Source organism: Bubalus bubalis, chromosome 21, assembly GCF_019923935.1.
Source record: "Bubalus bubalis isolate 160015118507 breed Murrah chromosome 21, NDDB_SH_1, whole genome shotgun sequence".
Classification (NCBI taxonomy): Eukaryota; Metazoa; Chordata; class Mammalia; order Artiodactyla; family Bovidae; genus Bubalus; species Bubalus bubalis.
Window position 1 is genome coordinate 57,560,803 of NC_059177.1, and position 26,154 is coordinate 57,586,956.

The 26,154-nt window shown below is 56.3% G+C and overlaps 1 protein-coding gene across 5 annotated transcripts in view; it reads left to right on the plus strand.

Moving 5' to 3' along the window:
- The window catches only part of GRIP2 (glutamate receptor interacting protein 2), a 103,769-nt gene that overhangs the window by 24,016 nt on the left and 53,599 nt on the right, over nt 1-26,154 (plus strand). For 4 of the 5 annotated variants that reach the window (XM_044933606.2, XM_044933607.2, XM_044933608.2 and 1 more), the window contains exon 1: nt 17,361-17,482. The exons of the other annotated variant lie outside the window; for it this stretch is intronic. In XM_044933606.2, the coding sequence (XP_044789541.2) occupies nt 17,428-17,482 (55 nt within the window). In that variant the 5' untranslated portion in view covers nt 17,361-17,427. Of the gene's footprint in view, nt 1-17,360; nt 17,483-26,154 lie in introns of those variants that run through there. 5 annotated transcript variants of the gene reach the window in all.

Below are 26,154 nucleotides of genomic sequence, written 5' to 3' on the forward strand. Positions count from 1 at the left end.
ATGCCCTGACTTCCTCCTTCCTTCAGTGGCTCCTGGCTGCTGCAGGTCAGCGTCCTCTCGCGAGGCCCGGCACTTCTGCCCCCTCCATTCTCCCATCCCCGCTTCCCTCTGCCCTCTCTGGGCTCCAGCCACGCAGGCCTCCTGTGTGACCTTGTGTGGGCTACCTAACCTCTCTGTGGCCCTGTCTTTTCATCTGTCAAATGGGAATAGCAGCACCTGCATGAAAGTGTCATCATGCGATAATCCACGTGGATGCATAAAGCCCCAGAGCCAAGCCTGGGGAGCACCCAGGCATGTTGATCCTTACTCTCACCCCAGACCCTTGCCCATGCACTTCTCTCTGCCTCTGGGGCACAGGGGGCTTCCCTGGGGAACCCGCACTAATCCTGTGGACCTGGCCCAGCATCCTCTCTCCAGGAAAGCCTCCCTTTGCCCCCTCTCATGCCCTGAGTCCCACAGGAGAGGGCTGGGACTGCTGTCTTTCTCTTCCCAGCATTGCCCCGGGGCCTGGCACTTAGCAGGCTATCAGCAATTCAGGAGCTACTGTGGGGGTAGCCCACTCCCTCCCGTGGTGACGGGGTAGCAACTGATGCGGATTGGCGGCGTCCACGCGGCTGTCTTCCATGGCTTTGTGCCAAGGGTGGGCTTGAAGCTGCCCCACTCCCGTCTCCCCCACCCCCACCTGGACTCTGGGGAGACCGAACACGCCTCGGCAGAAGCCCGAGCAGACGCCTTCCTGATGGCAGCCTCTTAACTGCTTCCTCCTCATCCCTTCTGTTTTCCTTAAAGGGCAGTCACCGAGCCTGGCCTCCAGAGCGGGCACACTGGGCCGCCAGCCCCTCTGTGACGGGATTTCACTGACTCACCCACTCTGTGTCACCCTCCCCTCCAGTATCACCCGCATCCAGAGTGGCACCCGCCGGCAGGACTTCCTTCCTTAAACCCCCAAGGTCATCCTTTAGTGCACCGACTCGGACTGGACTTGCTGTGGGCCGGCCACGGTGCTGGGGGTCCCCTGGGCACTTTTAACCAGCGACGGCCCAGCTTGCCAACTGGGGGCTGGCTTTCTAGGCTCCTCTTCCCAACACATGGGTGTTTTAGAGGTTGGTGTGGCCTCAGGACCTTGGGAATCAGAATCTTCAGGGTGCAGGGCTGGCGGGGGCGTGTTTAAAATGCTCATCCCAGGGCCCCAACCCAAGCCTGAGGAATCAGCATTGCTGGAACTAGAAGGGAAACTTAACATTGTAGAGACTTCCCTGGTGGTCCAGTGGCTAAGACCCCACACTCCCAATGCAGGGAGCCCAGGTTCGATCCCCAGTCAGGGAACTAGATCCCACCTGCTGCAACTAAGACCCAGCACAGCCAATAAATAGGTGTGTGTGCTAAGTTGTTCCAGTTGTATCCAGCTCTTTGAGACCCTATAGACTCTAGCCCTCCAGGCTTCTCTGTCCCTGGGATTCTCCAGGCAAGAATACTGGAGTGGGTTGCCATTTCCTATTCCAGGGGATCTTCCCGACCCAGGGATCGAAAGTGTGTCTCTTGCATCTCTTGTGTCTCCTGCATTGGCAGGTGGGTTCTTTACCACTAGCGCCACCTGGGAATAGATACATAAAAAATGTTAAAATAAAGAAAATTGTAAAATATGCATGTGATTGTAACACAGAAGAGGAGGAAAAGATAATGAAAAGTGAACACCCTTGTAACTACCCTGGTTAAGAAATTTCTATTTCTTTCTCTGTGGGTTCATCTCAAGCTGCATCTCCCTCACTCCACCCAGAGGCATGCACAGTCCTGACTTTCTGGATGATCGTTCTGTTTGTTTTCCTTGCAGCATTACCCCTTGTAAATATCATTCCATGATGAAGTTTGTTATTGTTTGTTATTGAACTTCACATAAACTGAGTGTGTATTCTGTCCAGCTCCTCGCCCTCAGCACCATGTTTTGGAGCTCCTTCATTGCGGCCCGGGTAGCAGTAGTGTGTGTAGTATTCCTTTGCTCAACTGCCAGATTGTTTCCAGTTTTTGACTTTTATGAGAAACTTCTGCTCTGCATATTCTTGACCCTGCCTCCTGGTAGCCCGGTGCACACGTTTCTGTTAGTTATACACCTTCAAGTTCAGCTGTCAGCCCGTAGGGTAAGCATATTCTTAACGGCTTTATCGAGGTATGTTTTAGGATATGCATATTTAGAGAGAGACGGCCAAACTCCTTCCCAAAGTTGTACTGCTTTACATCACCACAAGCCACGTATGAGTTCCAGTGGTTCCACATCCTCAGCAACACTTGTTGTCGTCAGACTTCCTTCCTTCCTTCCTCCCTGCCGTCTGTTCCTCCCTCCCTCCCTCTTTTCTTACCTTCCTGCCTGAACCTTTATTTCTTATCAACCTTCCCAGGAGATTCTGAGGCCCTCGGAGGGAGGTCTCAACTCTTGGTGTGCATGAAAATCACCTGGTGAGCTTTAAAAAGGCAGACCCTGAGACCCCTGCTGGATCACTGTGAATCAGAGCCCCCTAGGTTAGAGCACAGACATCCAGTCCCTCTGAATCTGTGCTGCCCCCCACCCCCGCCCCCCACTGGAGCACAGACACGGGCGGTTTGAAAGTCGAGCTTCCCGAGGCGTCTTTAGGAGCGTCCCCTCCACCAGCTCCCCATCTCCAGGCTGTCGTCCAGCTTCTTATTGACCAGCCATTCACGAAGACCCCTCTCTCGGCCTCAACCTCTGGCTGAAGGCTGTGGCTTCTGTCCAGCTGCTGGTCTACTGCCCCTGGGCTCTGGGAGGCATTGAAGGAAGCTTTACCGCTGTGTGGACGGCGTCTCTGAGGCTCTCCTGGTTCCCATGGTGACCTTTTCAGACCGGTCCTCAGTGGTCGCTGTGCCTCTTCCATGGGCCAACTTTAGGGAGGTAGGATCCGACAGGTTGCCCCTTCGGGTGACACCAGGGTTTGCAAACTCATATGCCTACAGGTTTCGTTCCAATCCCAAAGAAAGGCAATGCCAAGGAATGTTCAAACTACCGCACAATTGCACTCACCTCACATGCTAGCAAAGCAAAGCTCAAAATTCTCCAAGCCAGATGTCAACAGTACGTGAACTGAGATGTTCAAGCTGGATTTAGAAAAGGCAGCGGAACCAGAGATCAAATTGCCAACATCCGCCGGATCATAGAAAAAGCAAAAGAATTCCAGAAAAACTTCTGCTTCACGAATGACGCTAAAGCCTTTGACTGTGTGGATCACAGCAAACTGTGGACAATTCTTCAATAGATGGGAATACCAGACCACCTTACCTGCCTCCTGAGAAACCTGTATGCAGATCAGGAAGCAACAGTTAGAACCGGACATGGAACAACGGACTGGTTCCAAATTGGGGAAGGAGTACATCAAGGCTGCCATATATCCTGGGATGCATAAGACAGCCTACATCATAAAGAATCATCCTGTTCAAAATGTTAGTCATGCCAGGGCTTGAGAAACCCTGATCTGACAAAGCTATCTCCATCTCAGCATACATAACAATTTTGTGTCATTTCAAAAGCTAAACATTTATTTTGCAGCATGACTTTATGCTGAGTTACACCTCAGGCTGGGTACCAGCTTTTTGTCATTGGTTAGTTCCTCCAAAGCGGTGCTTCTCCGATTGTCTGGTGAAGGGCCAGCATATTCTTCTTCTTCTTCTTTTTAATCTATGGGATATTGATACATTTAAAAAGTACATGCGTGCGTGCGTGCTAAGTTGCTTCAGTTGTGTCCGACTCTGTGTGACCCTCTGGACTGTAGCCCCCCCAGGCTCCTCTGTCCATGGGGATTCTCCAGGCAAGAATACTCGAGCAAGTAGCCATGCCCTCCTCCAGGGGATCTTCCCAACCCAGGGCTCGAACCCAGGTCTCCTGCACTGCAGGTGGATTCTTTACCATCTGAGCCACTAGGGAAGCCCTTTAAAAAGTACATTAGCAATGAACTCTTGAAAAGTGAAAGAAAACAGCACATGGAAAAGACAGGCCCTGATCAGGCGCTTTGGGTGTTGTAGTAGCGTCGAGCTGCTAACCATTTATTGTTTCTGAACTTTTCTGTCGTTGTCCATCGAGAATTAATTCAAGGGCAGGCCTGGGTCCACAGGCTGCACTTTACATGGCTCCACTCTCGGTCTGGCTGAGGCTGCAATTGCCGCAACACCTCCATTCCTGACCCCAGGTGGTCCAAATACCCTCCAAGCTTTCCGTACACCCAGGGCGGCCACCCCGAACCCCCAGGTCCTGGTTCTGACCTTCGGCTTCTGCTGCCTCAGGGTAGGGATCACATCCCTGCCCACAGGGGTGGTCTCTGCCCCCATGAGGCCCATCTGAGTTCAGGCTGGGACACAGTAAGCCCTGGAGACTGATGTAGGGTGGCAGTCTTGACTAAGATGCTGGCCAGGAAGAGGCAATGGAGAGGGTCTCATTGTACAAACTCACACATCTCCCAGTTGAACATCAGATACCTTTGTCCTTAAAGCCTCCTCCCCGCCTTCACCCATTGCCACAGTGCCTGTTCCCGTGGCCCCTACTCCCCCCCTACAGACCCAGCCTTCTGTGGTCTGCCCTGTGACCTCTGACATCCTGAGACAGCTAGTTCCTCACTCACTGAGCTTCTAACCACATGGGTTCCCTTCCTGGTCCACAGACACGCCAGGTGCCGTCCTGCCTCAGGGCCTTTGCACTGGCTGCCGCCTCTGCCTCACTCAGCGATCGGCCCGGCTGGGTCCCCCGCTTCCTTCCTGCGTATGAAGACTTGCTCAGAGAGGCCGCCTCCCCCTACACAGTCCGCTCACCCGACTCTCATTTTTCTTCTATGTGCTTCTTTCCGCCTACGTTAGACTGCGTCTCTGTCCGCCTTCTTGTATGTGTCTCCTAGAGCGTACAAGCTTTATTCATTGCCTGAGCATGAGCGCTGCTCAGCATGTCTTCAGCAAGAGAGTGAATGACTGCTGGGAACGCATGAGGTCTGGGCATAAGTGCCGCTGGGCTATCACTGCTGTTGTGCTCCTTATTCTTCCTCTCGTTGACGCTGCTGCCTGAGCCTCAGGCAGAGAAGAGGCCCCAGCAGCTCCAGGAGCGAGGTGCCCTCACTCCTAACCTCTTGCTCTCTGCCCGGATTCCCAGGACACCACGTGATCTGCAGCCCCGAGGCTGGCATGTCCCCAGGGAGGGGCCTGGCACTTAATGTCCTCGCGGTGGCTGGCCGCCTCCCTCGGCTGGAACCCACGCGGAGGCAGGGGACTCTGAATCACTGGCTCCAGGATTCCTCTCGAGGGGCCTCCTTCTTCCTCCTTGCAGAGTTTTTCAGTGCCCAGGAACTGATCGAAAGAGAGCTTGGAACTGAGGGTCCTGGATTCGAATCCCAGGTCTGTCCTTGTGGCTCGGTGACCTTGTGCAAATACCCGCACCAACCTGGGAGAGGGACTGAGAGGATGCATCGCCCCCCGTCCAGTCCCTGGGAGCCCAGGGGGCCTCGGGTCGGCAGAGAGCGGGAAAGCACCTCCGGGCTGGGCGTGCCTCGAGTCCCTCACTGAACGTATCGTTGAGCGCCTACTGTGTGCTGGGACACGCACCCTGCCCTAGTGGAGCTGCCATTCTAGTGTGGGAGACAGACGATAAATAAGAGATACCAGTACAGAGTGGCTTGTCAGATGATAAATGCTGAGGGAAAAAAATTAAAAAAGGAAGGGAGTAGGGGTGCCGGGGGGTGGGATCTGCACCTTTCAGTAGATGAAAGTGAACGTGTGAATCACTTGGTCGTGTCCAACTCTCTGGACTCTCAGTCCAACCCCGTGGACTGCAGCCCGCCAGGCTCCTCTGTCCGTGGGATTCTCCAGGCAAGAACACTGGACTAGGTTGCCATGCCCAAGGATCGAACCTGGGTCTCCCTCATTGCAGGCAGATTCATTACCGTCTGAACCACCCAGGAATCACCTTCAGGAGATGGAGGAGGTGATTTTTGAAAGAGGACCTAAAGGGGAGAGGGAGGGACGGAGCTGTGCAGACAGCAGGTGTGGAGGTGGGGTGGGGGATATTCCGGCAGAGGGCACAATGGGTGCAAAGGCCCTGTGGTTGAGGGCCTGGGTGGGCATTAGAGTCAGTGTGAAGAGAGTGGAAGGAGATGAGGCCAGAGGTCACAGGGGGCCTTGGCCTGTGGAGGAATTTGGGTTTCAGCTAGCACCCTGGGAGTCATGGGAGGATATAAACAGGGGAAAGATGAGATCTGATTTCTGACTGCCTCAAGGTGGGCAGGTAGAAGGTGGCTTAGGAAGGGTAGGGAAGGGAAGGGAAAGCAGGGAGACCAGGGAGGAGGCTGCCACTGCTGTCTAAGGAGCAACGCTGGCAGCTGAACAGAGCTGGGGGAGGGAGTGACGGGTGCTGAGGACTGTCCGGTTGGTCCAGCAGTGTGAAGAGAGACGTTATCCAGGGCTGGAGGAGCCAGGGAGGGCTTCCTGGGGGAGGTGATCCGTGAATAGGGGACGTCAGGAGGTGGAGAGGAGGCCTTCCGAGGAGGGGGCTGTGCAGTTAACGAAGGACAAAAGCTGGAGGACAGAGAGCAGAGGCCGGGATCCAGGAGGGGAGCCCAGAGGAGCAGGATGGTCAGACTTCAGGAGGGTGCCTTGTCCATTCATTCAAGTGAGGTCCTTTGGGAACCACGGAAGCTTCTCAGGAAGGAGAGACGAGTGATGGTCATTTCATAGATTATTGGTGGTGAACAGATCCTCAGAAAGGGCCATCCCCCTAACTTTACCGTGGGGAAATAGGCCCAGGGCAGGCAGGAACTTGTCCTGGGTCACACGGTAGCTACAGGACTGCCTTGGGAAGAGGAGTCTGGGGGGACTGAGGGCAAGCGTGGGGGACTCAGGGCTATGGAACGGAACTTTTGGGAGACCCAGTCTGCTTGGCAAGAAACCAGTAATTCCCGCTGTGCCTTTGGACCTGGCCCAGGGCCCCACGGGGCCCTCCTTGGCCTTATCCTTGCCCTAAGTCTGATGACCTGTGGCTTGGGGTTCCCTCGCTGCCATGGTTTCTGTGCCTGTAACTCAGACATGGTCCCTTGCTGCCCGGTGGCCTGTGGTCAGGTCCCAGCGAGGCGTGGTCCCACGGTGAGTGCTTTGTGGTCCTGGAACCAGCACGCTGGAGCTCCAGGGTTCCAAGAGTGTGCCCTTGTGGCTGATTACCCCTTCCCCCATGTTGTGTGACTCCGTGTCCCTGTCCTGGGGGCAGCTCTGTGCCCCCGTGGGCCATCACCTGGCTTCCTACAGTCCTGGGCCCTGTTTCCCACGCGGTGGTGGCTTGTTCAAGTGGCCAGAGCCCCAAGACTTTGCTCAGATTACTGATACCTCTGCCCTGAGGACAAGTGGGCAGAGAGAGGTCACCCTGGCTGGGCCAGTCTCTCTGTGGACAGCCCAGAGGGCTCCCTTGGGACGCACTCACCATTTCTTTATCTGGGCCCGCCCCCCCCACCAGGGCCATCCCTGGGTGTTGCTGGAGTGTGTGGTTACTGCCTGCATGGGGTTGGGGGGGTGGTGGCGTGGGTAATAGGGCTTGGTATTTCTGGCCCCACTGTCTTAGTCCATTCTGGCTGCTGTAATGAAATACGCTGCCTGGGTAGCTTACGAACAACAGAAATGTATTTCTCACAGTTCTAGAGGCCGGAAGTCCAAGATCAGGCTCCGGGGAGGGCCCGCTTCCATAGCCGGCGCCTTCTTGCCATGTCCTCATGTCGGGGGAAGAACAAGGGACTCTCTGGGATCTCTTTTATTTCTTTCTTTTAAAATTTTATTTATTTATTAGCCTCACTGCATGCCATGTGGGATCTTAGTTCCCCAACCTGGGATCAAACCTGTGCCCGCTGCATTGCAAGCCCAGACTCTTAGCCACTGGACCACCAGGCAAGTCCCTGGAGTCTCTTTTATAAGAGCACTGATCCCATTGACCACAATCACCCCCTGAAGGCCCTACTTCCTAATACCGTCACCTTGGGTGTTAGGTATTTAACATAAGAATTTGGGGGGAATACAAGCATTCAGTCTTCCCAGGTGACTCAGTGGTAAAGAATCCGCCTGCCAATGCAGGAGATGTGGGTTCGGATCTCTGGATCACGAAGATCCCCTGGAGAAGGGAATGGCAACCCACTGCAGTATCCTTGCCTGAATTCATGGACAGAGGAGCCTGGCAGGCTACAGTCTGGGGGGGCCACAGAGTCCGATGCTGCCAAGAGACAGCGTGTAGCGCAAGCATTCGGTCTGAAGCTGCCACTAATGAGCTCTGTGACCTCCAGCCCCCTCCTTCCTGTGTGCTTGAGGTCGGGGGTTTGGGGTGAAACGCACAGACCATGCCAGTGATGGGTGGATGGGTACAAGCCCCTGTACCCCTCTGTGGGGGCTCCCGGTCTTCTGTGTGCCAGGCTGGGGGATACAGACCTGCAGGCCACCCCAGGAAGGGTGATGCTTGGATGTGGCTGCCTCCTGGGGCCTCCCACGGGCTCCCCCAGGCCATGATGTCATCCACCTGCAGCCTCGGGGCCACTGAAAGCAGACACACAGACCCGGATGAACCTCCCCACCCTCCCGAAATGCCAGGTGGTGCCCCCGCGGTGGCCGAGGGGAGGCAGGGCTCTCACAACCCCGGAGGGCCCCGCCCTGGGCTGCCCGCCCGCAGGTACGGTCACAGGGAGGGGCATACGGTGGGAAGGGCAGCGAGGCTAAGAGTCTGGGCTTGCAATGCAGGGGGCACAGGTTTGATCCCAGGTTGGGGAACTAAGATACCACATGGCATGCAGTGAGGCTAATAAATAAATAAAATTTTAAAAGAAATAAATAAAAGAGATCCCAGAGAGTCCCTTGTTCTTCCCCCGACATGAGGACATGGCAAGAAGGCGCCGGCTATGTAGCCCAAGCCCTCATTTTGCCACATTTGCTGTCTTTAATCACACCTGCCCACACGCTCCCGCAGGGACCACGACAGAGGCGTCTGTGTTTGGAAGAGGGTTGGCTTGGAGCCTGCTTGTGAGGTTCAGGCTCAGAGCTGCACCCCCCCACCCCCCAGCCCTTTGCCTAGCTCTCCACCGGGTATCTGGGACTAATCTTAGCTGCACATCATGGGCTCATGGGGAGGGTTGCTGTGTGCAGAGGCTGGGGAGGTCTTGGCTGCTGTTGTTCAGTCTCTCAGTTGTGTCCGACTTTGCGACCCCATGGACTGCAGCACGCCAGGCTGCCCTGTCCTTCACTATCTCCCGGAGTTCAACCAAGTTTATGTCCATTGAATCGGTGATGCCATCCAACGATCTCATCCTCTGCCGCCTTCTTCTCCTTTTGCCTTCAATCTCTCCGAGCATCAGAGTCTTTTCCAAGGAGTCAGTTCTTCGTATCAGGTGGCCAAAGTATTGGAGCTTCAGCATCAGTCCTTCCAATGAGTATTCAGGCTTGATTTCCCTTAGGATTGACTGGCTTGATCTTGCCATCCAAGGGGAGTATCTTGTGCAGAGTCCAATTAAAACTTTGGTTTTATTCAGATTTTTCAAACAAGGTATAGTCTGAAAGCAGACACCTGGCAGGTAATAATAAGGGAGGTCCCTTTCACAGCACCCTGACTGGCCCAGGCTAAGTTGCTGCAGTCGTGTCCGACTCTTTGTGACCTCATGGACTGTAGCCCGCCAGGCTCCTCTGTCCATGGGATTCTTCAGACAAGAATACTGGAGTGCGTTGCCATTTCCTTCTCCAGGGGATCTTCCCGACCCAGGGATCGAACCCGGGTCTCCTGCATTGCAGGCAGATTCTTTACCGTCTGAGCCACCAGGGAAGCCCTGACTGGCCCCAGACCTGCGTTATTTCTTGAGGCCGTGTACCTGGATGATGGGATTACCACTACATGGATGAGGGGAGGGCGGGACTTGAACCCAGTGCTTTGGCCGCTAAAGCTGCCCCCAGGCTGTCCCCTCCCGGGGACTCAGTGGACACGCCTGGGGAGGAGCCCTGGAGGTCAGGCTGGGGAAGGCATGGGTGCTGGTGGGGGAGCCCTGGTGGCTCATGGGACTGACCATAAATGCAGCATCTCCATCACCTCTGCCCAAGCACCCCACGACTTAATCTGCATGCTCGTTAATGTCCTGCCCAGGCGTCTGCTCCTAATCATTGCGCTGTGAGGGCAGTGCCAGGACTATTAACAGGCATGCCACCTGTTTCCTGGCAGGTGGCCCTGTTGGCACACCTGTCGGACAGCCGCCCCGGCCCACTCAGAAAATGCTTGATGGCGCTCTCTTCCTTGACTCAGGAAAGTCGCGGAGCCATCAGATGGATAAGCTGCTCGCCTGGTGGGCTTTGAGTCCCCCGTGGGGCTGCTTCTGGCCCAGAGTGGGTCTGATGAGGGTGGACGGCAGAGGGTCGGGGAGAAGGCCGTCGGCTGGGTTGTGTTGGAACCTCTCCCCTGCTGCTTGGAAGCTGTGTGATGCTGGAACACTCTGTCCCTCTCTGAAAATCCGTGCCCTGACTAAAGTGAAAAGTGAAAGTGAAGTCGCTCAGTCTTGTCCGACTCTTTGGGACCCCATGGACTGTAGCCTATCAGGCTCCTCCGTCCATGGGATTTTCCAGGCAAGAGTGCTGGAGCGGATCGCCATTTCCTTCTCCAGGGGATCTTCCCGACCCAGGGATCAAATCTGGGTCTTCTGCCTTGCAGGCAGATTCTTTACCATCTGAGCCACCAGTGAAGCCCTTGTGAACCCCCACTTCTTTTTATTTTACATTTCAGTGTTTCATTTACTTCTAAATGGCACTGATAGCACAGGAATACCCCCGAGGCATTTTAGGGGCAGATCTTCAGCTTTTTTTGTTTGTTTGTTTCATCTGTATCTCCAACAAAGTCCTTTTCTTATATATAATTAAAATAACAGCATCAACCCAACAGAATTTCTTCACATCGTCTCCTGTTCAGTCCTTGTGCCGTTTCCCCTCTTCACCTCCCAAATGTCTTTTCACACTTGGTTTATTCAAATCAGGGTCCAACCAGGATCTTCGAATCGCATTTGGTTGTCAGTCTCTCAAGTCTCTTTTAATCTTTCACAGTGCCTTTCCGTCTTTTTTTTTTCACTGTAATTATGTGTTGGCAAAACTGGGTCATTTGTCCTGTGGAACGGCCTCATGGTGTCATTAATACATTCTTCAGTCTGTGTACTTTCTATTGACTGAGATTTGGATCTTGTTGTTCAGTTGCTCAGTCATGTCCAGCTCTTTGCGACCCCAGGCAGCATGCCAGGCTTCCCTGTCCCCCACTATCTCCTGGAGTTTGCTTAAACTCATGTCTGTTGAGTCGGTGAGGCCATCCAACCATCTCATCCTCTGTCGTTCCCTTCTCCTCTTGCCCTCCTCAATCTTCCCAGCTTCAGTGTCTTTTCCAGTGAGTCAGCTGTTTGCATCAGGTGGCCAAAAGATTGGAGCTTCAGCTTCAGCATCAGTCCTTCCAATGAATATTCAGGACTGGTCTCCTTTAGGATGGACAGGTTGGATCTCCTTGCAGTCCAAGGGACTCTCAAGAGCCTTCTCCAACACCACAGTTCGAAAGCATCAATTCTTTGGCACTCAGCCTTTTGGTCCAGCTCTCACATCCATATATGACTACTGGAAAAGCCATAGTGACTATATGGACCTTTGTCAGCAAAGTGATGTCTTTGCTTTTTAATACGCTGTCTAGGTTTGCCATAGCTTTCCTTCCAGGGAGCAAGTGTCTTTTACTTTCATTTCTGCAGTCACCATCCGCAGTGATTTTGGAGCTCAAGAAAATAAAATCTGTCACTGTTTCCACTTTTACCCCTTCTATTTGTCGTGAAGAGATGGGACCAGATGCCGTGATCTTCGCTTTTTTGAATGTGGAGTTTTAAGCCAGCTTTTTCACTCTCCTCTTTCAGGTCTGATTTTGCAGGCAAAGCAGGTGGTGCTGTGGGCTTCCTTCCACGTGCTATCAAGAGGCCCGCGTGCCAGAATGTTCCACTTTTGGTGACGCTAAGATCACTTCAGGGGCGCAGGCGTGTCTTCCTGACCCTGTTGTCACCAGTCCTGTCCTGCCCTCCCTTGATGCCCAGCGCCGGATCCCTGATTTCACTAGGGCTGCAAAAAGGCGGCTTTCCGGTTCTGTTGTCTCTTCTGCACCCATTTGCAGTGGTTCTTCTGTAAAGAATGACGTCCCTTATTTGGTTCCTTTCGAGTACCGTTCATACAGAAAGAAGGGATAAATGCTTCATTCTTTACCTGCATCTTCTGTTCATAGGATAATCAGTTGTTGCCTTGAGTCCCTCGAAAGGAACTGAGGAGGCTTTTCTTTCTTTTGAGAAGCGTGAACACACGGATTTTTGCAGTTTTGCAGTCATTGTTCTGTCCGATGCTCAGCTTGGCCCACATGTGGCTGGTGGGAGCCCTTCAAACTGGCTCCTGTGTCCTTTCAGCCCTCCCTACTAGCCTTCAAGCATGGCCATGTGTGTGTGTGTGTGAAGTCGCTTCAGTCGTGTCCAACTCCTTGTGAACCTATGACTGTAGCCCGCCAGGTTCCCCAGGTCCATGGGATTCTCCAGGCAAGAATACTGGAGTGGGTTGCCATGCCCTCCTCCAGGGGATCTTCCCCGACCCAGGGTTCCAAGCTGTATCTCCTATGTCTCCTCCATTGGCAGGCAGGTTCTTCACCACGAGCGCTGCCACAAGCCTGTCCTTACTTTACAGCAGCACGAGATGTGCCGGGCTCGTCTTGCACCGGTCCTGGAATCAGCCTCTTCTCTGAGGAGCCCTGGGGACCCTTTTCCTGGGAGAAGGTATTTAGAGACCACAGTCTGGGTTCTGAGGAGACCACTCTCTTTAGAACTGGCAACATCTCCCTCTGTGCTCACATACCCCTCACCCTGCTCCATTCATTTCTAGCATTTTTCGCCTTCTATTCTAACATCCTGGGACGTTTACTCTGCCTTCCCGCTAGAATGATAGTGCGGTGAAGACTGGTTCCGATGGTGGCTGGACCTCCCGGCTTGGCATTCAGAAGGTGCTTAATAGAACGCTGGTTGAAAGAGTGAATGGATGGATGGATGGATAGCCACTGTCCTCTCCCTCCGCCCTGGTGACTCAGATGGTAAAGAATCTGCCTGAAGTGTGGGAGACCTGGGTTCAACCCGTGGGTTGGGAAGATCCCCTGGAGGAGGGCATGGCAACCCACTCCAGTATTCTTGCCTGGAGAATCCCATGGACAGAGGAGCCTGATGGGTTATACTCCGTGGGATCTCAAAGAGCTGGACATGACTGAACAACCAACACTTTCACTTTTCACTTCACTTCCTCCCTCCACCAGCCTGGAGAAGCAGTTAAGAGGGTTCTGGCCACCGGCCCCCGCCCCCGCCCCCCCCCCCGCCCCCCCACGTTGCCTGCAGAGCCTGGGGGCCTCTGTCTTATTTAGATCAGCAGAGCTGGGCAGCAGAAATGTCACACCACTTGCCCCACAGGGAAGAAAGGGTCGGGCTGAGAAGATTAAAGGCATATCTGATGAGATGTTAATTTGCTCAGGGAAGCGGGTGGGGGTAAAGCAGGTGGGGGTGACGGCAACCCGCTGCCTCTGGGGCTTTGTGAGGCTGAGGCAGGGATGAAAAAGCAGAATCCAGGGTGGAGCCCAGCCTGGATCCCTCTGTAGTTGGTTTCCTTCTCTGAGCCCATCTCTTGGGGGTCTGTTAGCTCATTTTTAAGGGAAATCAGGTGGCCCTGTGTTCAAATCCTGACCTGGCTGCCTCAGTGGCTGTGTGACCTTAGGTGATGGGAGGAACGTCTCTGGGCTTTGGGGGAGAGGAAGTGGGACTCACAGGGAGGGTGAGCCTAGGGAGGACCGTGGACTCCAGCCCAAGAGGCCAGAGAACAGGAGGGACTTGCTTGGGGCCACCCTGTAGCCCCAGATGGCTGGAACCTGGACTCCGGCCCCCTGGCTCCCCACCTGGGCTGATCTGCTAATTTTTTTTAGAAATTTATTTAGTTAGTTGTTTTTGGCTGGGCCAGGTCTTCGTTGCTGTGCAGGCTCTTCTCTAGTTGGGGTGTGCGGGCTTCTCTTTGCAGTGGCTTCTCTTGTTGCAGAGCATGGGCTGTATAGCGTTTAGGCTTCAGTAGCTGAGGCGCACAGGCTCAGTGGTTGTGGCGTGTGGGCGTAGTTGCTCTGAGGCATGTGGGATCTTCCTGGGCCAGGGATCAAACCTGTGTCCCTTACATTGGCAGGCATTCTTTACCACTGAGCCACCAGGAAGCCCCCTGATCTGCCCTTTCACCGTTGGTCTCATCTCCTTTAGGGGCTCCTGCGCTCTCCCACACTCTCCCTCAAGCTACCGTTTCTGCAGAAGGAGCCCTGTGAAAATTTGGGGAAGGGGGCACCTGACAGGAGCCGCTCAGATAACACACAAGTTCTCGATGGCCAGAAACCAGAACGCCCCAGTGTCCCTTTTCCACTCCTGCCAGTCTGGGGACTCCTGAGCCAGCGAGGAACCCATCATCCAGTTTCGACCTCCTTCAGCTCGAGTCTAGGTTTCAGGGTGACCACTGAAGGCAGAGTTTGGGGAGCATGTCAATCTGTGTTCTGTTCACTTGTTCATTCATTCAGTCAGTGTTGGCCAAGTCCCTGTTCTGCCCTGGAAGCTGAATGAGGAAGGCACTGGGTGGAGTCCAAGTCACCAAAGATTCAACCCAAACTCGCTTAAGCCAAGAAGGGAATGTATTGGCTAAAGTAACAGAAAAGGGATATTACTGACGTCAGGCACGTCATCATCGGGGCTGGATCAGTTTCACGGCTCCCGTTTCCATTTTGGCGTCACGGTGGCCACCAGCGACTCCAGCATGACTCCACTTCCCCGCACACCCTGCAATAGACAGAATTCCCCTTCCCAGGACTTTGATCAGGTCCCAGGATGGGTCGTGTGCTCACCCCTGAGCTCATCACTGTGGCCGGGCTAGGAGAGTGCTGGTTAGCGGGCTCTGGGTCAAGGGCCCTCCAGGAGCTTGCGGGGGGTAGGGGGGCAACCTCCACCCAGGCTGAGTGCAGGGGAGGAGCAGCCCCCCTGAAAAGTGGGGTGACACTGCTGGAGGAAGAAGGAGCAGGAGGCAGAAAGAGCAGTCGTCCAGGCCGACACCAGCTCTCCGAGAGCTTGTGGTCTAGAGGAGAAGTTGGACTGTGCGTGGTGAGAGGTGTTGAGCATCTGCAGTGTACAGATCCAACTTGTGGGATCACCACATAGAGCAGAGTCCTGTCCCCAGGGTTCCGATAGGCAGACTCCGGGTGAAGAGCGTCTTCCTGGGTTGGGCGCTCTCAGAGGGCAGGGACCACGTGCTCCTCACTCAGCTCCTGGGGTGACGCCTGACACGGCTCCAGGACCTGGGCCCTCTGACACCCAGGGAGCTGCCTCCCAATCGACTGCGAGTGGCTGGGCCCCAGTGACTTCTGAGTGGAGTCCATGCCCCTCTCGATGGGGGCAACCCATGGTACTTTGAGCTTGGGGTGAGTTGGGAGATAAACCCACTGAGGCTCTCAGTGGGGTGCACCCTGAGTCAGGATTCAAACCTGGGCCTGCCCATCCTCTGAGGCTGGAGCTCTCTTTTCTCACCTGACTCTGCACAGCTCTGCCAGAGACTTGCTGTTTGGCTGGAGGCTGGGCCTCCCTGCCTGTGGGCAGCCTTGCGGTGGAGTGGGTCGATCTGAGATGGGGGCGCCGTATACCCTGCCCTGTGTCTCAGGAAGCAGCTGTGTGATCCCCTCACGTGCTTGCTTCCATCTAGCCAGGCTGCCCTGAGCGGCCCCTGCCACCCTTGCCTTCAGGATGAAGGGAGGGAGACCCCACCAGATGCAGTAGAAAGGACCCAGGCATGCTGGCCTCACTGAGTCGCCCCCATAGGGCTTCCCCGAGACCACCAGCAAGAGCCTCCCAGTGCACTGGGCTGGAACCCACACTGGGGCGGAGGAGGGGGCACGCTCTGAGTCTGCGGCCTGCTTTCTGTCAAAACTGGCTGATCTCTAAGCTTCAGGGAGGCATTAAGGCGTGACAGAGCCGAGTGGACACTCCTGGGTGGGATCTGAAGGACGGGGGATCACTGAGGAGGGCATCAGTGTCTCACTGGGTGAGTCGCCTCTGTTAGCTGCAGGGTCTGTTGACTCAGAATAATTGCCCTGCGCTCCATCCATAGTGGGGGCTTCCCAGGAGGCTGTAGTGGTTAAGAATCCGCCTGCCAGTGCAGGAGACGCCAGAGAAGCGGGTTTGATCCCCAGGTCGGGAAGATCCCCTGGAGAAGGGAATGACTACCCATGCCAGTATTCTTGCCTGGGAAATCCATGGACAGAGGAGCCTAGCGGGCTTCAGTCTGTGGGGTTGCAGAGTCAGATAGGACTGAAGCAACTTAGCTCGTGATTCCCAAGAGGGCATCTGGCCCTCCCTGTGAAGGTGTTCCGTGGCCTGATTCATCGTGGCGGCCTCAGTGGTTTGCAGAAAGGTTGGAGGAAGCAGGAGCCGCGTCCGTCCCATCTCTGCCATGCATCTGTTCTGTGACCCTGAGCCCCCTGCTGCCCTTCTGCCTGGCTCCAAGTGTAGTGCTGGGGTGGTTAGCGAGGAGGCTAGCTGTGTGTGAGACAGGAAGGGACACCAGATGCATCTGTTGAGCTCTTGCTGAATGCCTGGAGCTCTCACAGGTCTCCATCAGCACCACGCGCCCCGCCCTCACCCCAGCCAGTTCGGTGGGGATTCTCTTATTGCTCAGTGTTACAAACCTGGCTAAGGGTAGCAGCTGGGAGTGAGGCGGTGGGGCCTCAGACTCAGCATTCGACACCCATGGCTGTGAGATGCCTATGCTGACCTCAGGAGATGCAGGATGAGAGGACCCTGTCCTTGTCTGGAGGGGCTCCCAGGCTTGGAGGGGGTAGACAATCTCAACCTAGTATGCAAAGCATTACTGGGGCCCAGCAGGCGGGTGGGGATCTCTAAGCAAACCTCCCTGGGCAGAGACATCTAGGAGTGGAGGAACATTCCAGGGAGTGCAAAGGCCTGGGGGCATCAAACAGACCCCCCACCTGGGGAAAGAGGGAGGGGGATTGGTAGATTTGGGCAAAAGATGGGGTGAGCAGGCAAGGTCAGCGCTTTGGGAGGATAGAGGAGCCGGTGGGGCGGTGAAGGTTTGCTCCGATGTCGGGGGTCTCCCCCCTCTCCCTGCCCCCAGGAGCCGCACTCTCCAGGCCGGGCTGCGGGGGAGGAAGGACCTCACTGATGGCACCGCTGCCGGCTCCGGGGAGGATTATCTATTTTAGCAACCGGGGAGGGAGGAGCAGGGAGTGCCCAGCCTTTGCCAGAAGCGCAAGCCGCGCGGAGAAGCGCGGAGGAGCGCGGAGCGGCTGGGCTGCGGGGCCCCGGGCCCAGGGCAGGCAGCGCGATGCTAGCCGTGTCACTCAAGTGGCGGCTGGGCGTGGTGAGGCGACGGCCCAAAGGTACGGGGCCCCGGGGCTAGGGCTGGCCCTGGGTCCAGCTGGAGGGCGGCGGCCGCGGGGCCCCCTCCCCGCCCTGTTCCCCCGGCTCCACCTTCCTCTCTGTTCTGGGGTCTCCGTCAGGGAATCCGCGCTGTGTGACTCGGTGCCCTGCCCTGGCCGGCTCCCGAGTCTCCACCTCTCCATGTCTTTGTCTGAGTCTCCAACTCCGGCTCTTCTCTCCGCCTCTGTCTCTTCTGGGTCTCTCGCGGTCCCTCTTGGTCTGGTCCTGTCTCCTCCCTGCGTCTCTCTGATCCCCCTCTGGCCTCCTGTCCTCTCTCCTGCTCTGTCCCCGTGTCTCTGGGTTCTCTCCTGGCCTTTCTGTGACTGTCCACCTTGCTCCACTTTTCTTCCCCTTCATCAGCCATGTCCCTGGTGACTTTGGCTTTTCTCCTCATTCGGGGCATGGGGCTGCAGGTGGAGGTGGACCAACAGAGTGTGTGTGTGTGTGTGTGTGTGTGTATAGGGTGAGGCGCTATGTGTGGGGAGTTGGGGCTGGGGGGCTGTGGGCAAATGCAGGATTGGGACCCGAACGAGGCTGAGCTCCAGAAGTGGCTCTGGCAGGGCGGGCGCGGAGGAGCGTCTGGAGCAGGGAGTCCAGCCCTCCAGGCCCTGTGACCCCAGGCCTCTTCATGGACATGGGATGGGGTGGAGGGCGTGGGTTTGCAGCCTCTGTGCTCCTGGCCTCAGAACTCAGGATAATGGTTACTTTTCAGAAGGAGCTGACTGTGTGCCAGGCATCGGGCTAACCCTTTAATTCCTCCCTGTGGCCCTGCACGGTCGGCCCTATCCTCACCCCGAGGTGCACAGGGAGAAACTGAGGCCCAGAGAGGTTAAGTAACTTGCCCGTGGCCACACAGCCGACATTCAGAGGGTTTCTCAAGCCAGCTCTGAAAACTGTCAGCAGCATCTTTTTCCAGATGCAAAGAGGCCTCCATGGGGGGAGGGGCTGCCTCAGGAGTGGCCAAGAGGTGGCAGGGTCCGTGGGTCGGCAGAGTGGGTCCTGCACTGGCCGGTGGGTGGCTCGCTGGCGGTCTGACATCCCAGAGGTCCCTGGAATCCCCTTCTGTGGGGGCAGAGCAGCCTGGATAGGGACAGGATCTCCCCTGGGGCTTCCCAGACGCTCACCCCTGTGCTGGGACCGTCCCCAGGGGACAATCCCGTCCCTCATCAAGGCTCTTGTCATCGTGTTCGGTACCACAGCCCCCCCCACCTCTGAGAACCCAGGGGGCTCCACCCAGGCTGGAAGGAAGGACAGACCCAGCCTGACCTGCATCTGATCTGAGTGTCCCCAGGATTTGGAGAACAGCCAGCTTCATGCTGCGGATCCAGTTCTGGGTCTTGGAGGTGCAGAAAGTGCTTGAATTGTCCCCGACAGACCCGGCTCTTACTTCCTGCATGGCTGGCTCAGAACCTCAGTTTCCTTGTTGATAAAAGGCACCCAAGGAAAGCCCGCCCTTCCGAGACTGCAGTGACGATTAGAAAAGACTGGGGTGGGGCCTGGCACCCAGGAGACCCCCCTGGTAATCTTGAATTTCATCTTGCCATCTGTGGCCCAACTTCCTTCTCCCCCTCCCCCCCTTACCCCCACCCCACAAACACAGGGACCCCAGGGTGGTTGTGTCTGGGACCAGCAAGCCCTTAACGGGAAAGAAGCGAAGAAGGCAGAGGGAAGCACGGCCTAATTGCCGGAGGACAGACTGCACTGATGGGTGCCAGGCTTTGTGGCATCTCCCCACTCCTTTGAGGGTGCTCGAAGGAGGCCCAGGGACCTTGCTCGCCGGTGTTATGAGCCTGCACATCCATTTAAAATGGGAATTCTCGGGGGAGAGGGATTCAAGAGGTTGTGGGGGGAGGGAAGGCGTTTCTCTTATTTTCCAAAACATTGTTTTAAATGTGCGAGGACACGTCTCTCCACCTCCAGCCCTTTTTTTTTTTTTTTAACATAGATAAACCTATTTCCCATCTTTCCTGGGTAAGACCCCCAAGCTCCTCACCCTGTGATTGCTTAAGTGGGGCGGTCCCTGGGCCTCGTGCCATCTGCAACCGCTCCTGTGTCTCCCAGAATGGGATTTGAGGCTTGGCTTAAATTGAGGAGCCGTGCTTCCTGCCGGGGCTGGGACTGGGGAAAGCTGGGGTTCAGACCCGGCTGGCACCCCATCTCTGCTGCAGCCTGAGAGGCCAGGGGAGCCCCTGCTGTGTGCACCCAGTGTTGGGAACACCTCCAGGATGCTGGATGCTTAGTGTCCTCCCCTGCCTGCCTGCCTCAGTCCTGACAGTAGCCTTGGCTTGTGCATCTGGACAGTGGGGGCCGGGGGGCCTGCAGAGCTGTGCTCTGACCTGAGTGCTGGACTCTGAGTGGAGCTTGAGCCTCTAGAGGCATAAAATGGTTACATTCAATTCAAAGAGATGTAGTTTGATGTGTGCTGATGTAAGGGAGGCAGGATACACAAGTCTTGGAGCCATGGGCCGGGTTTAAGTCTCAGGCGTGCCACCAGGGCAAGTGTCTTTACCTCTCTGGGCCTCCGTTTTCCCATCTGTGAAATGGGATTAATATTGGAACCTTCCTCTCTGAGTGGCTGCAAGGACCACTAAGGTCATACTTTCAAAGTGCTAGGTGTCACTAGCAGTTCCTGACTCAGGGGGCTCAGACCCAGGGAGAAACGACGTGTAGATGATGTCGGAGCATGGTAGGGGTGGGGGGTGGCTTGATGGGGGGACAGACAGGGTCCTGTTCATGCCTGGAGAAGGAAGCAGTGATTTTCTTGTGAGAGGGGAGGAAGGTCCCAGAGTGGGGTTTTTAAGGATGAGTAGGAGTTTTCCAGACAGCTAAGGGAAGAAGAGAGAATTTGGGCAAAGGGAACAGTTTGTACAAAGATCTGCCTCAGAGAATCGGTCAGGCGACTTTGGTCGGCATGAAGGGTTTGGGACGGAAGGGAGCTGGGGCAGAGCAGGTGGGAGACTGTGGAGCTTGGACTCTGTCCTGGGCGCAGGGGATGCCGTGGAGGGTGCATGAGCAGCAAGGAATAGAGGCCAACTGTGAGTGTTAGGACGGGCTGTGGGTACTGAGCAAACCACAGGCGGGGATGTGGGGAGAGAGCTGGGGCTGTAGGGGGTGGAGGGGGAGTTGATGGTTGTCGAGGCAGGAGAATACCCCGAGCCATTCACTCGTTCACGAGATACCTGCTGAGCCCCTATTCCGTGCCACATACTGTTATAGGCCCTCAGGGTAAAACAGAGGAAGACTAACAGAAATCCCTGCCCTCGTGGAGCTGATGTTTCTAGGAGGAGGGGCAGCTAAGGAACAAGACAGATGAGGGAGATATATGGTGGTGCCACGTGCTGGAAAGAAAGACGAGGCAGGGAAAGGGCATGAGGGTGAGTGGCTAGCAGGGTACACTTTCACAAAGGGTGTGGGGCGAAGGTGACCCTGGGACAAAGCCCTGACACAGGGGAGGGAGGGAGCAAGGGGACTGTCCAGGGGAAGAGTGGCCGGCAGAGGCTGCAGCCAGGCCAAAGGGCCTGGGGTGCAGACGGCTTGCGTGTTCCCAGGCTGGTGAGGCTGGAGCAGGGGTGGTCAGGGCGGATGGTGAGGAGGACCCTCTGGTGTGGCCCCTGCGGTGCTGGGGGAGCCAGGGGCAGCTCAGGGATGACGAGGTTCAAGGATAGCAGTGCCCCCCGCCGGCCGAGCGGGGCCTGTCCCGCGCGTGCCCTCTCGAGCTCTGTCCGCCCGCGCCCCCTCCGTGGCGCACATCTGTGATGAATTATTCACTGCTTCCTCTCCCTCCGTAATGAGTCTCTCCTCTGTCTGCCTCTCGCCTCCACATCCGGCTCCCGGCGCTTCTCACGCTGCAGCAGCTGCGCTGGGGGTCTCGGATCTGACTCTCAGTGTGGAAACAGGCCTCCCACCTCCAGCGCCCAGACAGCAGCCCGCACCCCCGAGCCCCTGCCCCACCCCACCCGACCAAGTTCAGACTAGCCAGGATGTGCCGAGTCCCCGGGGATTTCTCCCTCCCCCGGGGCAGAGAGGGCCAAGGATCAACTCTCAGCCTGGAATAATTCCTGGAACCCCCGCAGCCAGGAGTGAACCTCTGGACCTGTTCTATGTTCTCCAGGCCTTTATTGAGCACTTGATGTTTGCTAGGCATTGTGTTAAGTGCTTCCTGTGTACTTTCTCATCCTCACGACAATCCTGTGAGCTGTGAACTAAATTGCCCCATTTTACAGGTGAGGAAACTGAGGCTCAGGGGGGATGTGACTTGCCAACTTTCCAAGGTCACACAGCCAGGAAGGAAATGGTGGTGTCTGTGTAACCCCTTACCACCACCCCCATCCCCACCCCCAGGCAGTCTGACTTCCAAGCCCAAACATCTCACCACAGGCGTTTTTCTCAGTGGTCAGTTATCTGGCCTCCCAGCCAGGATCAGAGGACCCCTCAGCGTACAGCTACTAGTCTGTCTTCCTCAGGCTCTCCCCCAGGTTCTCCCCACTTCCTCTGCTCCCCCCGCCCCAGGACGGCCCTGCAGAGACAGTGACGGGGTCCCCCAAGGTTCCCCCTCCAGGCCGAGCAGCGGCGTCGCCCACCAGCACCGGTGCTGATCGGGTCAGCCCGTGTCCCAGCGGCGTCTCCGTCTGTCCGCTTGAACGTTCAGTCCAGCAGGACCATCTGCCTGCTAATCGCCCCGATGATTGTGAAGGCTGCCAGCCCCTGTCTCCTCTCTGGGGAGACGGGCTGATGGAGCAGAAAGAACGGCCATCACACAGGAGACCCCACTGCCTGTGGCCCTGGAGCCCTTCCCTGCTCCTCCTGGCCGCAGTTTCCCTCTGTGCCCCCACCCGGCTCCCCTGGGGCTGGAAGTCTCGTCACCCTGCTTCCCATCCGCCCATGGCTCTCCTTGGGCTGACCTTGTCCTTCCAGCCCCCGCCTTTCACTGACTCGGCCCAGGTGATGGTGACTCATAAGTGCATGTGTGGGAAGGGGGGCGGGCACCCACCCGGCAGCCTCTTAGAGCCACACAACTGGGGCCGCTGGGGTCCCTGCAGGTGACCTTGGGGACAGTCCTCGCTTGTCACCAAGGCTCGGTCCCCGGTTGCAAAACAGTCCGTCAAGGAATGCTGGTTTGAGGTTTGGAAACAGCCAAGATGGCTCAGTGGTAAAGAATCTGCCTGCCAGTCTAGGAGATGCAGGAGACGCAGGTTCGTTTCCTGGGTCCAGAAGCTTTCCTACTGGAGAAGGAAATGGCAACTCACTCCAGTATTCTTGCCTGGGAAATCCCATGGACAGAGAGGAGCCTGGCGGGCCACAGTCCGTGGGGTCCCAAAGAGTCAGACCAGACTCAGTGACAGAGCACACAGAGTTGTTGAGTCCAAGCTGGGGACTGAAGCGAAGGGGTCCCAGGCTGGCGAGGTAGGAGCTGGAGCAGCCTCCAGAGGCCACAGGCCATGGCTCCTGCACCAGCCCACACATGTACCCCCATTTTACACATGGAAAGGTTGAGGCCAGTTTTGCTCATAGTCACCCAGCCAAGTCGGGGTGGAGATAGGACCCGAGCCCAGAGTCCCCTCACAGGCCCCCACGCTGCTGCTGCTGGAGGAGGGGGTGCTGGCAGGGGTAGAATGTTTGCCACCCCTCAGGGGTCAGGCTTGTCCAGAGTAGATGGGCGAGGAAGAGGGGGGCATCCGGTGAGTTCACAGTGGCACTGAGGGGTGCCCCAGGGCTTTGGAGACCCAGACGGGACACCAACCAGCTGGAGCGGCCCCCAGGAAGCGCCAGCCGGGCAACCCTGGGGAGCATATTTTGCCAGGCAGAGGAGGCCTTAGGGCCAGCTCATTCCTGGGGGAACGAGAGTGTGAAGGCTTGAAGGTGGGAATGGAGGGAGGCCAGGCTGCAGGGGAGGGCAGGTTCTTGACACCAGTTGGCAACCTCCCAAGGATTCTTCCTAAACAGCACTGAGCCAGGGAACATGGGGAGCCTCAACTGACCGGGAGCAGGCACTGACCCAGAAATCTCAGCGTCAAGCCTTGTCCTCAAATAAGTGGCCTGTGCTAGGGGCCACCCCTGCCCTGCACCTCCACCAGGGAGTCCTGCTGCCTGGATCTCACCGGCGTATTCTCAGCTGGCTGTGTGACCTCCTTGGTGGTGGCGGTGTTCAGTCACTAAGTCGTATCTGACTCTTTGAGACCCCACGGACTGCAGCACACCAGGCCTCCCAGTCCTTTACTATCTCCCAGAGTTTGCTCAAATTCATGTCCATTGAGTCGGTGATGCCATCCAACCATCTCATCCTCTGTCGTCCCCTTCTCCTCCTGCCTTCAATCTTTCCCAGCATCGGGGTCTTTTCCAATGAGTCGACTCTTCGAATCAAGTGGCCAAAGTACTGGAGTTTCAGCTTCAGCGTCAGTCCTTCCAATAAATATTCAGGGTTGACTTCCTTTAGGATTGACTGGTTGGAACTCCTTGCTGTTCAAGGGACTCTCAAGAGTCTTCTCCAACACCACTGTTCGAGCATACTGGAAACCTACTGACCTGGGGGCGCTTATCTTCCAGTTTCATATCTTTTTGCCTTTCCGTACTGTTCATGGGGTTTTCAAGGCAAGAATAGTGAAGTGGTTTGCCATTCCCTTCTCCAAAATTTGCCTTCCCAAAGTCTCTCCCTGCATGAGCTTGTACCACTAATGAGTCCACAACAGCAGGATTCTCTTTCAAATAGTCCACCAGGAGGACACAAAATAAGACCATCACACAAAGCCCTTTTGAGAATGTGTTGGGCTGAGATTAAGGCTTTGAAGTCAGACACCTGCCCCTGTCTCCTGCCCCTCTGGACTCCAGTTTCCTCATCTGTAAAAAGAGGTGATCGTGCCAGCCTCGTGGGCCTGAAGCCACTGGACGTTAGAAGCACAGTGACACTCACAGGGGATTGAAGAGCCTGGCCCCAGACTTCCTGGTGGTGTGGGGTGTCGATGGCCGCCCACTCTTTCCAGCCACACACCCAGGAGAGACCCTCAGAGTGGGAGGGAAGCTGGTGGGTCCCCACTGGAACCACATCCAGACTCTGAGCTGTGACTTCTCTTGCCAGGGTGACCTGGCTCCAGGCACGACCTATGAGTCTCTGCAGGCTGGTCCGGGGCAGGGCCCAGAGAAGCCATAGGGAAATAGGCTCCAGCTCAGGATAACAGAAGGACTCCCATCCTGACAGCCATTCAGAAATAGGGAGGGCTGCTTGTGTGGTGGTGAGCTCCCTGTTCATGGAGGTATGCAAGCTCTACCAGACAACAGAAAGGCTTTCCGCATGAGATTGAAGAGGGATGAATGATGGGTTTCTTTCCAATATAGCAATCCAGAGGTTACTTATTTCTTAGTCATTCATTCAGTAAACACTTATTTAGCTCTTACTTTGTATGAAGCCCAGCCCTGAGCACAGGGTCAAAATCAATAAGCAAGACAGTCCAGAGTCCCTTCTTTAGTGGAAAAAAACAGGTGAGCAAATGCACTGAAGGAAAGGCTGGGAGAGGGAAAAGAGGGCCCACCTGGTGTGGTCAGGGCAGACTTCTTGGTGGAGGTGGCATTTAGGTTGGGCTCTAGGGATGCAGGGGGAAGGGAGTTCCAGGCAGAAGGAAGAGCCCAAGAAGGAAGAGCCCACGTAAAGGACCCCAGGCGGGAGCGCCTGACTCTGACGCTCTGACCCTCGGCCTGTCCTAGCAGGGGGCCTTGGCCAAGTCCCTTCCCCTCTCTGAACCTGTTTCCTCTCTGTAAGAGAGGAGCAGGAGTGCCCACGTCCAAGGGCTCCTGAGGGGTTCCGTGAGACCCTGCACTCAAAATGGCAGAGCCGTGTGTAGATGCCGTTTCTCTGGGGCGTTTACACCAGGACACAGAGGGCACCGCTTGATCCAGAGCGGGATGGTGGGAGTCCAGAGTTAGCCACAGGCTGAACCCACCTGCCTCTCCTCTTGGTGGCTGAGGGCATAGGAGGAGAGCTGCGCCTGCCCCTCCACAGCCCATGGGTCACCAGCCCCAAGGGACGTCGCGGTCCTCTGGGTCCAGTTCTCTCCACGCCCGCCCTGCTCCCAACAGCTCGGTCACGTGGGAGGGCCCTGCATGTGTCCTCCTGCCAGCATCTTGTGGAGGGAGCTGAGGAGAGCCCTCCTTCCTCAGGTGTTATCCACAAGGTGCCAGGATGCCCCATTCAATTCATTCTCTCCCTCAAGCAGGTGTCCAGCTATCAGGACTCAGCCCCTTGCCTGTCCAGCCCACCTGCTCCTGGGGGACCTCCGACCTCAGCCACGTGGGCTGGTGCCTCTCCCTACGATACTGCGTGCCTTCCCCCTCCCACCCTTTGCCCAGGCTGTACCTCTGCCTGGAATGCCCTTCCTGGAGCATCTCGGAGGGTTTGGTTCCTGCGTCCCTTAAGGCTTAGCCTGGACACCGGCTCCACCAGGCAGCCTTCCCTGGTGCCTCCCCGAGCGGCCTGATCTTTAGCCCCCTTTTGTTATATTTGGGCTCCTGGCGGGTCCTCACTGAGGGTGGTCCCTTCCACAAGAGACCCTGGTGTTCTGCATTACCTGTGATATTCTCAGCACAGAGTTGGTCCTGTGTGGGCGGCAGCTGGGCCTCGAACCTGCATCTCTTGACTCCCAGC